At 42.8% G+C, this 16,735-nt stretch overlaps 1 protein-coding gene across 1 annotated transcript; it reads right to left on the reverse strand.

Annotated features, from left to right (window-relative positions):
• Window positions 1-1,209: 1,209 nt before the first annotated feature.
• Window positions 1,210-16,680, reverse strand: LOC101918289 (cytochrome P450 2U1). Its single transcript, XM_055796720.1, has 5 exons — window positions 16,091-16,680; window positions 10,244-10,876; window positions 5,796-5,957; window positions 4,633-4,800; window positions 1,210-4,204 (listed from the first exon to the last, which is right to left on the reverse strand). Exons 1-5 carry the CDS (start codon window positions 16,524-16,526, stop codon window positions 4,026-4,028), a joined length of 1,578 nt encoding a protein of 525 aa, XP_055652695.1. The 5' UTR covers window positions 16,527-16,680; the 3' UTR covers window positions 1,210-4,025.
• Between the last annotated feature and the right edge of the window lie 55 nt (window positions 16,681-16,735).

Raw genomic sequence — 16,735 nt, forward strand, 5'->3', positions numbered from 1 at the left:
GTCACCTGCAGCCTAACTCCAGTGACATGAGAAAATACAGCATCACTGTATTTTATATATATTATAACCTAAAACTGTGCAGGCAGGTGTTGCATAGATAACATGAACCACCACCAGGCAGGCAGGAGCCTCACTGGCTTCGAGAGAAGGTCTGGGGCTGAGCCGCTCAGCACTTCAGAAGGGACAGTTCGTATGGATGTAGGTGAGCTCCACAAGGATGTCGATCAGTAGCCTTCTGACAAGGACATGCTAATTGCTAAAAGAAAAACTACTGAAGTGATAAGACTCAAGGACACTAGGATAAAATTGTGGTAGTGGGAGATCACACCTCCTATTCAAATGCCCCCCCCTTCCCCCCAAGAGAGTGAATGCCCCGCTCTGGGAGCATGCCCAGTAAATTTAAAATGAACTGTACCTTTACATTGAAGCGAGAAAGCAACTAACCAATAATAAGTGGGTGTAGACTTTAGGCAGAACTAACCAACTTCACTGTATAAATACCTATTGTGAGTACAACTAAGTGTGCAAGTTAGGAGGAGCGATCCCCCTTGCACCTGGTGCCGCAATAAACATACCTGCTTTGTAACTTATCCTGAGCCACCAGGATGCAAGAAGCAGGATTTCCACATACAGCTGCTGCTCCCCCACACGCACGGCCGCTCACACCCACTCCTTCCCTGCAAGCACCTCAGTTGCCTCCTGCTCAGCACTCCCCTCCTGCGTGCAAAGGTTCTCCTGCCTCTCCCTGGGCCCCCTCCAGGCCAGAGGCCCCAGCTCTCTGCCCCCCACCCCAGGGTCTCCCTGGGCACCCCCCTCCTCTCTGCCCTCCACGCTGACCCCCTCTATACCAGGAGTCCAACAAATACACCTTGACTCTGCCCGCGACTTGCTTTCCCACCTCATTCCTCCTCAGACCGCACATCTCCTCTTAGAGACAAGTCATTCGTCCTTTTTATCTTCCTCATCCCTCCCCTCCCCTGTTATTCTGAGTAACAGTGTTTCTAAAACATGCTCTTTCCATCTTTTGATCATGACATGCCTGGCATTGCATTTTCCCAATCTCACTTTATTCCTCCACCTCCTTACTCCTCATCCAAAAATATTTTTTAACATCTTCTCACTCAAAAGCTTTCTTTGTAAGATGCAAAACACCGCACACCACCAGATTAGCCAACAAGTGGAACTCATTAAAATGACTATGCCAAGCTGTCAAGCACTTACTTGGGAATTACTTTATTAAAAATAAAATTACACTGAAGCAAATTCTGAAGTAATTTTTAGAAATAAGGATATTTTCAGCATTCAGAAAAAAACATCTACTTATATAAACACACATTTTTCAATAAGGCATTTGAGATGCTTCCTCTGCTAAAAAAAGGGGAGGGGAAGGATACATTTAAAAAGACAAACCAAATCTGCTACCACTTTACTTACCAAAGATGGTAACACACTTTTAAAACCACAAACATTTTGTTGCTTTTATGCTTATGTTTAGTTACTTTCACAGCATCCTGTGAAAATTTCAGTGCATCTGGAAGGAATGAAAGGCAGGTCTTTATTGTCAGTTCCAACTGCATCTTGCATTCTGGCAGACGCTGACATGGTTGCACCTCCACATCAGTATTTTTAGCTTGTCGCATCATGCAACGTTTGATTATAGGCATCACCAAAAACCGCATTCTCGCAGTACTATTTGTAGAAGGGTAATTTTTGAAGGATAGTTTTCAAAGGTGACATTTTAACTAAATCCAGCAGGCAAAACAAGGACAAATATGTAAAATTCACATACTAGGGGATTAAGTGAATTGTGTCTTCTTTGGAATCTGTCTGAAGTTCTTTTCAAATGTGTCCTCATTGATTAAAAGGACAGGTATTTCACATACGTGATCAGCCACACACCAATATTATGTTGCTTAAAGAGACATTTCAACAGAAAGATAAATATTATCAGCACTTAATTTTAGTTTTGCAATTAAGCATATACCATTTCAAGGATTTCCAGACAAAAATCCCAACTCTCCAGAATCTATTTATTCATTGGAAAATACAAAGTTAAAGAAGTAAGTGCTTATTACTCTAATACTCAGCTTTTAGTGCAAGTTTACTAGCATTGCTATTAAACTCAACTTCTTATTGTGCTATGGGGTTTTCAAAAATTTCATACAAAGGAAAAATTTAACATGAGCATGGGGCAGCCTATAAAGTTAAAAGTTAGCCTATATAAGAACTGGAAGTTCTCACACAAACAACATGGTCTGACCAACCAAATACATAATTCAGAAATTAAGTCACTCTGTTATTCAAAACAGGTAACAGAAAACCTCAATCTAAATCCAAAATAACTGTCTTGCAAGTCTTTGCTAGGTACTACCTGGCTTTTAAAACTTCAAGTTAAAAAGTGACCCAACCAGAGGTTAATATAAAGCTGAAGAGTTGACTGTTCTTTCACAATTGATGTTTAGTTTCTGTTGTGGAATACCCAATTCCACTCTACAGTCAATTACACATTCCAGTCTTGTAAATTGGATGTTAGGAAGACTGCTAGTATTCTCCAGATCTCCAATGAGGGAGGTAAAAAAAAAAAAAAAGTCCTTAAAAGAGTACATATGTACTTATTTCACACAGTATGAAATTCTGCTAGATCAAAAGGTGTATAGAGATTTAAGGCTGTTTAAGGACAATTATTTAAAGGTTAAATTGCTACATGTCCCCCAAAAGATTGCTTTCAATGTTTGAGAGAACTTTCAAATAAAAGGCAAGACTGAGTGCCCCCTTCTGAAACACGTAACAATAGGTTTCCTCGGCAATTGGCTTGACAGGGGTAAACAGCACTAACATTTTGCACGTGAGAAAAGTAAGGTACTGATACTGTATGAACTACAGATCTTTTTACTCCATATGGAAGATAAAAAGATAAAACCTTTATACTCAAACGTCGAGTTTGTCAGGTTACCCATGTTCCATGCCTAAATGTATAAGGCCTACATCTGTAGCGCCATATTGATGCCGTATTTGAAGTAAGCCTCGAGTTTCCAAAGCCAAACAGGCTGTGGCAGTACTGTCCACACTACCTGCAAATGAAAAACCCTAGTTCAATCCCCCGCTTCAGGATTATGCACATAGAGTTTCCCCCAATGAGTGGGCTTGTTGGTCTCATCCACACTGCAGCCATGGCTGATGTGGGGGAAACAGTGAATGCAAAGCGGTAGCACAGATGTCACCTTGAGTATCTGTTTGGCACCAGAGAGAACAGACTTCTGCTGTTTCTTGTTAGGGAAATCTGCTTTCATTTCTATTCTGACATAAAACATCTGCATCCAGATGCTGCACACTCCTTTCATGTTAAGAACATGGTATATCCAAGGATTTATTTGGCCTCCAAGCCTAGGTTTTCAGAGTTGGTACCTGCTTGTTTATAGTGAGCCCTGACAGTCAAGAATGTTTGGATCCAGGAATCCAGACTGAATCCAATCTACACCTATGAGTTACTCACAAGAAAAAATCCTTCAAGGATACAAGAAGTGTCATTTAGTCACTTTCCAGAAGTATCTGTCATTATTTAAGCTCAGTTATGTTTCTTTACACAGAAAATACTAATACCCTCTCATTTATTAATCCTTTTGGCATTAGATGATATCCTTCAGTCATTTGGTAAATTATGTGTTTACATACTGCTTTTACCAAAATAACAATTACTGTTTTCTAAAGCATTAACAGATGTTTTGGACCATTCTCCCATAATTAACATTTGACAAACTGACAGTAATAGCTTATAGACAGAGGGGTTATGTCCAGCAAATTTTAATATCAAATTGTGAACTATGCTGTCTGTTCATTAGTGGAATGCAACAGCTGACCAAAAAAAAAAATCTTCTCTTTCCAGAAGTGTAAATGGATCATTTTCACTGACTATGAAAGCCTATGCAGTTGGTGTTTTTCTGGAAAGTAACAAAATAAGCTGGAAACAAAATAAAGCTACATTTTAAAGCACAGTATTTCTTTGTTTAATCTTTTTTGGTGCCATATCATTTCTTCAAAGCTATTATATTGAATGGACATGGAGCTAACGTTAGACCAAACCTTCCCTCCATAGATGGTTGTGCAGCATTTTCAGGGTACAAAAAGGTAAAACTCTGCATTAGACTTGAAAAAATTAAGAACAGCTCCATTTTTGCCAGCTGCTCTCCCATGCACACACGTTTACCTGAAGAACAGTTAGAAGAGACATATTACTGGTTTTGTACTATTGATCCATTTGTTAACACGCATGCAATTCCTATGCTAGCACAGCACAAACAGAAAAGCTCAAGTTACTATTAAGCTATGAACTCCAAAGCTTTGGTCTTCCCTATTTGAGTCTAAGCCTTTCTCAGCTGTACTACTACTACTTCATACTAACAGCATTTACATCAACAGCAAAAGTATTCTCAGCACAATTCATGATTTCTCCTTCCTGCCTGGCAACTGGAGACTTCAGGAACACACCACGTTTTGCAAGTCACCAACTCTAATAATAAAACAAGCTCTGCAGTTGATCCTATGTGCAACTTCCACATCTCACTCCTTCAAGGCTCTACACTTGAAACACCACCAGCCCCCTGACCAGCTACTGACTGCACGTGGATATCTTACCCATTCCGAAAGGAATGAACGCCTCTTTCTTAATTAGCTGGCCATTTTCATCCAGAAATCTTGATGGTTGGAATTCATCTGGTTTCTCCCAAATGTTAGGATCTCTGTGTACTGACCACAAGTTGGGCACGATCACACTGCCCTTAGGAATAGTATATCCCTGGAGCACTTTAAACAAAAGCACAGAGACAGAGTACCTCACAATTACTAGAAGTAAACACAGGAGACTTATACTATTAAGAAAACGACTACAAAATGTCACAAAAAAATTATACAGATCCCTAGCTGCGGGCTGCAAAAGTAGGAAGAACTTAAGGCAAAGGGGATCTCTGCTAGCCTGCTTGAGTCAGAATCGTGCAGGCCAGTGAAGCTGGAAACCCAACAGCTCCCCATGGGGAAAAGGTAGCAGCAATCATTAGGAATGCACTGTGCTGTATGAAACTGCTGTTACCCAGCTTCCTCGCATTCCTGTGCTGTCACAGAGCCCCACCGCAGTGAAGGTAAGGAAGAGGGATAGGTTTTGAACTGTTGTCAAAAAGGTTTTGAAGCGACTAGTCTCATTTCAGCTTGCTGCCCCTCACTGTCCTGCAAGCTAAAACGTTATAAAAAGCAGATCAGTTCAGCACTGGGTTTGAATGCCAAGTATTGCTACCTCCCACTCACTGTAGCCAGTGTTCAGCTATGTTTATGGAAACATACACCCAACAAGACGACTCGGAGAAAGATATTTACTATTGTTTTCTGTAGAGGTGGAGCTCAATGGTATAAGCCTTTCGAGCGTTAGCAAACCAATTGCTCCAACTTGGTGTTTTCAGACCTTTGTGTCAGATGGCTAAAAACAACTCTGCTGTTTCAGGTACAAAGGTGGAGTCTCAGCTGCCAGCTATCACTAAGCACATCAGTCAATACAAGCTGAACCTCCAGAAAAGAAACCACTCTAAATTAGAGCACCTCTAGATGGTAGGTCAGACATGCTGCTTAAATAGAGGCATATCAAATAGAGGCATATCTCAAGGCCGCCTACTCTCTACGAATGGCATTTTACATATCTGGGTTATACGTATAATACATAAATGAAGTCTTTGCAAATTCTTACTAGATGTCCCATCAGATCTCCATCCACACAACAAACGCTGTATTATCAAGTCTCTATAAATGCTTACCAGCAGTTTCTGAGGCCATTCGAGGAATAGAAAGGGGAACAACTGCAGTCATCCTCTGCACTTCCATAATGGTTGCCTCTGTGAAGGGCATTTGAGTCTTGTGGGTAAGAGAGGGAACTTTGTCACGTCCTAGAACTGCTTCAATTTCTGCATGAACCTTCTCTATTCAAAGGGAGCAAGAAAAAAGAAAAAAATATAAAAGATACACAATATGTGAGAAGACATCATCTCAATTTCACTTGCCTATGCTTCACTGTTTACATAGATTTGTCAAAAATGGCTACAAGGCACGTGATTCCCAGCTGAAATAACTACATGAACGTAAGCCTTCAGAACGGACTCAGTTAAGAATAAAACAACCAAGCGCAATCTTGATGTCAAGAGTAAAGCTACTGAGATGACAGACATTGCTAGCACTTTGGTACTGGAGAAGTACAGAAGTTCTGTTCCAGTTCCAAATGTATTCATAATCTTAGTTTAAGAGTTTAACTACACAGTGATTAGAATGGTGAAAACATCACGCTTCTGGCCTGCATTAAAAAAAAGGAACAAAAAGAGACTGCAAGCAGTGTGTGCCTGAAATGGCCTCTGTCCCTGGGGAGATCCAGTTCTCAGAACCAGGAAAGGTGGTGAGGAGACAGGAAAGCTTTTCATGGAGCTGCTTTCAATACTTCATTCTGTAGTAGGAATTCTGCTGCTGTTACTGCAAGCATTGAAGCCATTTAACTTGTTCTTGCTACTTCCTACTTTCTACTCACAAAACCTAAACTCGGCTATTTCCTACTTCCCCCAAAAGGAATCAGCACATGCTCCTTCCCCCACACAGGCCTTCTGCAGAAGAAAACCAGAAGTTAATGAGCTTATCTCTCGCCTCATTCACATGAGGCACAAAGTGTCAAGATATTTGTTTGCCCCTTTCTTCTCCCTAAAGGCTCAACATAGAAGTAATTCTCTTCACTGAATTTTCTGAGATACAAGATTTGCTTCATTCATATACAGGATCATGTGCCTTTTCTTCCAGGTAACTTGGAATATGGCTACACAGCAAAAGCCAATCCTGAAAGACATGACCTCAAAATTAGCTTTTAATCAAAAATAAGTCAGTTTTCATTTTTTACCCTTGATATCCTGACTATTTTATGGTTTCTTGCTTGCCTTGTCCAAGCTTCAGAATCCAGGCTGCTGATACTCTTGAGTCTTCGCCCTTTTCTCTCCTTAGCACCGATTCAACGTTAAATAAAAACTCAATGCAAAAAAGTTTTCCTGTTTTCAGAGAAACATTCAGAAATACCTTGCCAACTGTGTTGAACGAACAGTTGCTGCCACCTATTGGATTTGCGAGGAAAACAAGTTCTCATATGAGGAACAGAGTGAAAAATACCTCACCAGCAGATTTGCTAATGACGCAACTCTCTACCTGCTTTGTGGGGTTTTGCTACTTTTTTAATGACACATTATAGCCCTGTACTCAGATATGCACATCCACAATCATTTAAACGAGTTAAGTTTTCAATATAGAAAAAGTAATTACGGAGACTGTCTCATGCCAAATGTCACACCAGCGTTTTATCCTGAGCAGCAATTCTTTGGAGTTTGTAAAGATGTGTGGAACTACACAGAAAGCAGCCAAAGTGCTGCTCACATTACCAACTGCAAAAACATCGACTTCGAGAGTTCTCTGCAAACAGCATGTTATTTGAACTGCTCCGCTACATTTAATATATTTAAAAATATCACAGATCATCTTAAGTCAAGGACCAAAACCAAGTCAGGGAACAGACCAAACCAAATACTCCCCACTGCCTCCCTATATGCACGCACGCACACACATGCACACACCCAACCTTACAGCATCCTTCCAGTACCTAAAGGGGGCCTACAAGAAAGCTGGAGAGGGACTTACTACAAGGGCATGTAGCAATAGGACCAGGGGGAATGGCTTATAAACTGAAAGAAGACTGATCTAGATTAGATACAAACAATAAATTGTTTACTGTGAGGATGGCTGGACACTGGAACAGGCTGTGGATGCCCCATCCCTGGCAGTGTTCAGGGCCAGGCTGGATGGGGCTCTGAGCAACCTGCTCTAGTGGAAGGTCCCCCCCTGCCCATGGCAGGGGGGGTGGAAGCCCATGATCTTTCAGGTCCCTTCCAACCCCAACTGTTCTATGATTCTTTTTCCATGTAAAAAGCAAAACTGGCTTTCCACAGGCAAATAACATTCTTTCTCATTTTTCTCACTGATAGCCCTTCATTTGTCTTTCTGTGTCTGCAACATTTGCTATGGCTAAAAGTTATGCAATTGAGGTATTTCCTTTAGGGGATAAGAGAAACATATTACCAAGAAAAGAAAAAAAAAAAAAAAAAAGAAGCCCATACATGACTCCCTGACTCCCAGGCAATCAGGATACATAAAGAATGGGATACTAGAAGTAAGAGAATCACACTGCATAGCTAAGTGATACACTCTGAACTACTGAGCTTATTTATATTGTTTGACAACAGCCACAGCATAAGGGGAGGGGAAATCAGAGAGGCAGTAAAACTGTTAAGAGGTCAGAAGAGAGAAAACTGACTAGCACATACTCGGGACAGTACCAGGCAGTAGGGAAAGGATTAAAAAAAAAAAAACAACACCACAAACACAGACCTCTTCTAGATATCATCTGTGTTATTTAGAACATAATCTAATTCATGTAACTGCATATCAAGTCAAGCAGTGGTAACACACAACCATTAAAACCAGAAGAATCAGCCTATGCAACAAAATTTATTTTACATTTGTCCCTGGTGGACTCTCCCATGTACTGGACTGATGCCCTATTTTGCAACCGTTGCTCAACAATTTGGTTTACTTTGTGCAATAAACTATGATCTTGGCCTATTTAAAGAGATTATTTCAGAGATAGGTGCTGTAAACAAGTATCTATTTGCTTATCTGCAAAGCAGCTGCAGCACATGTAAACCTCAAAATCTCAAATACCTGATAAAAGTATTCCAATTTTTATTGTTCTTAGATAACTTCAGGTTTACCCTTCTTCATCCCAGGTTAGCAACAAGTCTGAGCAAAGGAGTGGTCTCCTGGGGACTTGTTTCACTACTATGAGCTGAGGCAGAATTACCAAAGTAGAATCTGTCCATCCTGCCAAGGTTTCCAATCGGCATATACCCAAAAATCTTTCTAGCAGAAATCAGTTGCTATGTAGAACTTCAGGAGAAGCTGCTAATAAATTAATTAATTGCTTAATTTTCATCAAATTCAACCACCTAAATTTGTTAAATAGCACTAAAGAAAATGCTGGCTTTGCAACCACGTGTACTGTAACAAGACTCCATACAGAAAAATATTTAACTAAAATTCATTTTAAGTCTTAGGTGATGGAAATTTATCCTAAGAAGTCCTGAAATACAACTCTAGCAAGTACTATTTTAATATTGTAACCTCTCCAACACCACTGGTATTTTTTTATACCCACAAAAATCTACAAGTCATTTTCTAGAACTCTGTCACAAACAGGAACGAGACCATAGCACCATCACATAATTTGGATTGCAAGGAACCTCTGGAGGTCATCTGACCTAATGCAACTCTGAGGGTAGATCAGACTTCTCAGGGTCATACCCCACAGAGTTTTATTTTCCTAGTATCTGATCAGAATTTTCTTGTTGTAGACTGTCTCTGCTGCTTCTCCTCCCTTCACTGCACACCTGAGAGGAAACTGCCTCCATCTTCTTAGCATCTTCCAATCAGTTAGCTGTAAACAGCATAAGGTCCCTCTCCTCGGTCATCTTTCCCTAACACCAAACAAGCGCAGTTCCTCCTGCCTCTCCCTTGGGATCATGTGCTTTATGTGTCTTCCCCACCCTCATTATCATCAACCTACCCAACTGCCATGACCGTTAAAGATTGACGGGAGAGAGAGGCCTTGCAATGACACTGACCAGCTGGTGCCATGGACTTCTCTAAGTCCAATTTGCTTAAGCTGTCTCTAATTTGATCTTCTTCTACAATGTGTTTCACTTCCCCAGACTGCTGCTAGGCTCCAGAACCTCCCTGCTCAGGGAGGCATAAAAGCAGACCTTACCACTACACATCCCACATACTTTATATCACTGCTATAGGCCTGGAGTGCCGCAGTTGCCAAAGCTTTTGAAATGTGCTAAGGTTCCTGGAATTGCTTGGAAAAAGATAAAGTTGTCCCAAAACAGAAGAAATGCATAGACTAACGGACCATTTAAATAGTTAACATATAGCACTAACCTAGAGATCATCATAGCAGAGCAGGAGAGAAGATGTCTGATTACATATAAACCTTTTAAATGACACATACACATGTACTGTTTGCATTCAAAATGACTTCTCTGTTGTCACTGTTTGCTTCTGTTTCTGAACATCTATCTAGACCTTTACAGCCTGGAATAAAACAGCAAAACAAAAATAATCTTACCTTGTACTTCTGGGTAGAGAGACATGTAGAGCAGGCACCACAGTAATGTGTTGGAAGTAGTGTCTGTGCCTGCGATGAAAAGGTCACCAATGATAAAAAACAGGTAGTCTTCATTAAAACTGCTCTCCTTGTTGTTCTTTTCCTCCTCCGCGTGGATGAAGTACATATCAATGAAGTCCCTGGGATTTGCTGCATCCAGTGTATCCCTGTGCTGTGCAATTATTTTCTTTAGAAAAGCAGTAATATCTAATTCTGTTTTCCTAAGTTCCCGGAAAGGCCCAAAGGGAAGGTAGTACAGCCACGGGCAGATATTGACCAGGATCATATAGCTGTTCACGCTTAGCTCTAGTGCACGGGCCATGTTTTTCAGCATCGTCTTGAACTCAACATCTTCGTAGTTAAAACGCCTGCCAAAGGCCATGGAACAGATCACATTGGATACTGCATTGCGAATGATTGGAAAGGGATTAAATGAATTATTTCCATGCTTCAGCATCTCCTCCTTTATAAACTTCAGCTCCTCAATGATTTTAGGCTCTAAGCTGTGTCTTCCCACTCCAAAATGACGCAGTGTTGAGAGGGAAAATTTCCTCTGTTGCTTCCAGACAGGGCCATAAGGTGCAAAAATAACACCTGGAAGAGAAAGGGAGAGTCTGAAACAAAAATTCTCTGTTTTCAAGAAGAAATAGTTACTACAACCCAAGAGCCAGAAGAGAGGGAAACAACACATGGCAAGTTTGTCCCAAGCACTGGGCTAGGAGCTAAAGGAAGAACACAAAGTTCTTTATAATAGCTTTGGGAAATCCTGTCCTTCCTTTTCCCAACCAGTGAAATGAATGGAACAGTCACACCAAGAGTTTTATTAGTCTTTGCAAGACAGTAATAGATGGAGAAAAGGTACTGTAGATGCTTTATTATAAATTATAACAATTTCATAGGAACGGTTACTGTAGGACATATCTTAACTATAGCCTTTCCTCCTCAACGTCCTGAGACATTAATTACTTCAGCAAGGCACAACAGAAGATATTAAAACACTTCCCCCTTCATTTTAAACAAACTTCTCAATACTTTTTGCATGTGTACATACTTCTATTACAAGCAATGTTTTTCTTTATTCTATAATCAGAATACAGGATAGGCATGCTGCAAACAAACTGGGAAGGTGAAGATGGATTCAGAGCCACCTGGCAAAAACCTGCTGGATTTGCATCTCAACACTTTTGATGCCTCCAGGCACATGCTCTGCATGATTGTGTCATTATGAAACACCACTTAAATTAACTCCCTTAGCTTCAATTATAAATATTGCTCACTTAGAAACAGAAACATCTCTTTTGTTGAATTAACAGACCACCCCAAAGATATCAGGGTAACAAAATACACAACCTTATATTTCTAAAGGCACTTCATAGTTAACCTGAGAAAACCTAAAATCATGAAAACACGGGCTAGTTGTGCTTTTGTTCTTTTAGTAAAGTGACATCACATCTGTTTTCTTCTGGAATGAAACAGTTACTTTATAAAAGCAACATCCATTATTCTGTCAACTGAAAATCTTAATGTTAAAATTAAAAGAAAGAAATGGCCATAAGAAATTAACAATAGAAAGATGCACCATGTTTCAATGCTTAGCATTACCTACATTTCTATTATTACATAATGCTCATAGCTCCTAATGCAAAAAGGAGAATAAACAAATAAAAAATCTATAGCTAGAAACAGAAATCCGTAGATCTGTAAACAACTACCCAGAAGGGCCTGCAATACCAATGGTATAAATAGTTCAGCATAACATAAAGCTGGTAATCTTTGTAGCCAGATATTCTGATTACATTATCTACTCATAGTAGTAACAACAGAAAGAAGAACACAAACACATGACCTGGTTTCAAAAACCCTAAACAAAATAAGCAGAACATTACGAAGAGTCAGAAGAAGCTGAGAATCAGCTGAACTTCATCTTCTCTGCATTAAGACATTCCTTAGGAAATCTATTCAAATGTCTACTCCCTGGCACTTTAAAAACAGAACCAACAACTTTGCAGATTCCCTTTCTCAAGTAATGTTTCCTGGTAGCACTGGTGTCCTCAAGTAGGTAGGGTAGGTGAAAAACCAGGCTTATTAGGGACTGCATTTAGTCAAGAACCAGCCTGGGTTTTCAAGGTTTGTGGCTGGGGCGTGGAAAAGAATGTGCATTTCTTGGAACAAAACAACATTATCACTATTTCCATCCCACAAGAAGTATCTCCAGAACAGACTACACATCCACAACCTCTTCCCCTTTCTGTCATTAGGAAAACTAGTTCTAGGATCCAAATACCTTCATAAAAGAAAACAGACCTACTGTCCTGAATGTAAAAATACTCTCCGAGCCACATGGGAAGGCCAACAGCAACCACAAACCTCCGTGCACGCAGACAGCCTCTCCAGCAATCCGCACTGGGCACAGCTGCATGGCACAATGTATTCTGAAGTCCCAAAACCCCAAACTACGGCAGAATACTAATAGTTGATTTGCAAATTGGGAAAGAATAACATAGGAGACAGATTAAGGAGGAAGATGAGCACTAAGTTAAAATAGAAAAGAAAGAAAAATGACAACTACTTCACTGCCAGGCAATAATAATCAAATAGTACTTCACTGTTTTCAAAGAAAATCTCTGCAGGACCTGAAAAGTCAATGTACACAGCACAGACAACTGTATTCTTAAAAAAAAAAACCCAAACCCACAACAACACATACCCAACAACAAACAAAACAACCCCCCTGAAGATAGTAGAATAAATTCTGAAGCAACATAACCCCAGAATAACCAGGCCTTCATGCTCATTAGAGAGGACTAATTTCTATGAACCGATAATGAGAACCTCTAAATACAACCAACAAAGCAGCAAACACACAGAAAAACAGAAAGTTGTTTGGTTTTTTTATACATGAAAAAATTTTTATACATGAAAAAATTCAAATCCTTATGGGATCAACTTCTAGCAAAGGCTAACTCCCACTCCAAATTTCTCATTGCTTTAGCATTGCTGCAGTAGTGGGAACATCGACAAACACAGAATTCACAGCATTTAATAACATTTAACTTCTGTATTCTCAATGTCCGCATCTGAGTGTGCACTGGGCAGGACTATAAAGGCAGGTGACTACTCAAGCTCCATCTACTCCAGAGATTAAGTCTTTCCTACCTCTCACAGAGAAAACAAAAATGTTTTACTAAAACAAAAATACCAAAACCTACTTTTTCCCTCCAGTCTAGTATTTCTCTTTCTGCAGGTGTATGTGCAGAAGCCTTCAACTAAGAACTGACTTCTCCTTGAAGCTCTCAGTGCACTTCTCATCCAGCCAAGGGAGCCTCCCTTCTTTGCTACTCAGTTGTTACAAGTGCAGTGTTCGCTATTTCCGATTCCCCTACTTGCTCTCCCCAGGGAACAGTATTTTATGTGCATCTTACACACAATAGAGCCACACACAGCTGAGATAAGCCCTTCTTTCTTCCATAACTACCCTGAGCTGACCTGCTGGGTATAAGACAAAACTACAACAGAAAACATAGCTTAGAAGAAAATAACCCCAGAAGTTTAGACCAGGTAGTTTGTTTACAGAATGAAGATGTAGGAATTGAAATGGATACTTACCGACGCAAAGCGCTCCAGCATTGTAGTACCCAAGTTGTGAGAAGTAGACCTGAAGTTACACAGTCATCCTGCTTTTATCTTTTCCTTTCCTAGTACATATGAATGCAACTGTCGCTGCCCTGAGCAGCAGTGAAGCCTCACCCACGAACTCCTGAAACTAAGCGGAGACTCTCAGATCAAAGATTAAGAGACCTACAGTTTGAGTGTTGTAACCTATCCACCTCCTCCATGAACTACACAAAAAAAAGAAATACTTGTTAGCCCAGAGCTCTTATGGACAATATCTGAAAACTGAGTTTAGAGATTTACTTGTACCTACACCATAAAAAAGAAACCCAAACCCACAAAGCTTTCAGAAAACACATACCGCTCACCTCTTACCCCAGCGGTTCTACAGCAACTGCCTTCCCAGCACCACACATGCAGCACCGCAGAGGTTCAGTTACCTCCTACATGCCACCACTAAACCAAGACAGCCCACTGAGAACAGCTGTGACTTCCAATAGCTTTGGGAGAACCTCCTTGCATTCTTGGGTGGGCCAGGCAGACCCACACTGCCCATATCCACTGACTTTTCCCTTTGCGTAGTCAAAACACATTACCCCTGCGGTTCATTCTACAATACTCACATCTGCAGCAATTCCACCTGCTGCGCCAGCTAACATAAGCGATACATAACAGCTACATACATTTTACGGACATCGGGCCAATCCTCATGTAACAGCCCTCGTGCCTGAGTGCAGCTATGGTGACATTCCAGATAAAACTAGATGTAAAGCAACCTAAAGTCCCTGTCACGCTGCAACGCAGGCAGGCACAGCCCCTGCACTTGGCCACAGCACATTCCAGACAACAGGCTCCTGACACTTACAACTCCCCTGGAGCATCCACCAGTGGAAACTGCTAACTGCCCTAGCTACTCTTGTGTCACCGTTTTCAAAAAGTCTAACAAAGAACTGTGTGCAGAAAACAAGAAACATAAAAAATTCACAGCTTTCAAGGAAAAAGAAATCCACCACTGATAAAGCCTGAACACACGGTTTTACAGCACTGCTAAAATTAATCTAATGTCTAATTGCTCTTCCCCTTTCCTCCCTTAGCCTTTGCTAAATGTACCGCACTAAATCACACATGGTAACAACTACGTACCAGTAAGATCTGTCCCAGACCAGTATCATTAATCATTTTTTTATCCTTTAAACTAATTACAACAATAGTATCTGATTGCTTTTTAATAAACACTACCTAGGTTCCTTGCTTGCCTATTATCTTTACTGGGGTAGTTTTGGTACAGTAAAAAATTGAAGATAGAGAGTTTGAAGCACTTAATAGTATTTCCTTGCTCTCCGGGGGGGGGGGGGGGGCGGGCAATGATAAACAAGATTCAAAATACAGTTAGCACATTAACAAGCCTCCTAGGCTACACCTCCTAAACTGAAAAAGGAAAGGTAATATTCCACAAACACCAAGGTCTGTAACGGACCTGAAGACTAAACATGAAGAAACTCCAACTGCGGTACTGCCACCATGTGTTTAACCTCTCTGTGCCCTTTTCTTGCAAAATCTAGTGAACTCTCCTTTGACCTATTGAAAGACACTCAAATATGCTCAGTAACTTTTGACAAGCTGAATAACGCACCTGCAAACATCCCAGCAAGGGCAGCCCACCCGCAGGCTGCAGTTGCCAGCCTCCGCTGGAGCCTGCACGCTGCCTCGGCAGGGGCTGGGGACACGCACAATTTCACGCGGCTACCAAAACGTTTTGCAGTCTTCTCTCCTGATACAGCTGGAATCAGAAATCAGCCGCTAGCTGACAGACTAGCTGCTCCTTAAAGCCCTGCTCAAACACCATTCCTTCCCCTGTCGACAGAAGCGAAGGGGCCAGGCATCTTGGTGGCCGTGCGGTGGCCTGTCGCCGCGCTGCCGGTGCGCAGGGATGCTGCCCGGTGCGCAGGGATGCTGCCCGCCCGCCTACCGCAGGGCGCGCTTCTCCCCGCGTGCCTTCTGTCACCGGCTGGGCCCGGGGCACGCAGGATGAGCAAAATGCGAGCAGATGGTCCAGCCTTGCAATTCCCAGCGCCTGCTTCCCAACGCCGGCACCGCAGCCACCGGCTCCCGCTCGATCCTCTCGCCCAGCATCGCCCCGGCAGCCCCGCACGCAGCCAGCCCCGCCAGGCCCGGCTGCCCCCCCCGGGCGCTTACCCTTCTTGCGGGTGATCATGAGGACGATGGGGACGGAGGGCCGGTCGCTGAACACCTCCGCCTTCTGCACCAGCGCCTCCCGCACCGCCCCGAAGGTGTTGAGGACGATGAAGGGGCGGCTGCCCACGAAGAGCCGGAAGACGCTGCCGTACATCTTGGTGAGACCGGTGAGGAAAATGTGGGGGGAGAAGGCGGGGGACCCCCGGCCGCCTCCCCGCCCCTCCACCGCCCACCTCCTCAGCAGCGGCGGCGGCAGCAGGGCGAAGGCGAAGTTGCCCACCAGCGGCCAGGGCGCCGGGCCCGGCGGTAGCCCCGGCGGCGGCCACGGCCGGCGCAGCAGCCAGTAGCAGCCCAGCCAGCACAGGGCCGCCAGCAGCAGCTCGGTGGCGGTGGGGGCCCGCAGCAGCCACGTCCAAGCTCCCGCAGTCACCCCCATCCCGCCGGCGGCGCCGCGCCCCGCCCTCGCCCCCTCCCGGCGCGTAGCGGTTTAAGATGGCGGGGGCGGGCGGGAGGCGAGGCCCGGCGGCACCCTGACCCCGTCCCCGCCGCGGTGTGGGCGGGCAGCGGCCCGCCCCGGGGCCGGGGCCACCTTGAGGTAAGCGGGAGGAAAAGCGGCCCGGGGCTGTGCTCGCAGGCCGCTGGCGG

Source organism: Falco peregrinus, chromosome 2, assembly GCF_023634155.1.
Source record: "Falco peregrinus isolate bFalPer1 chromosome 2, bFalPer1.pri, whole genome shotgun sequence".
Taxonomy (NCBI): domain Eukaryota; kingdom Metazoa; phylum Chordata; class Aves; order Falconiformes; family Falconidae; genus Falco; species Falco peregrinus.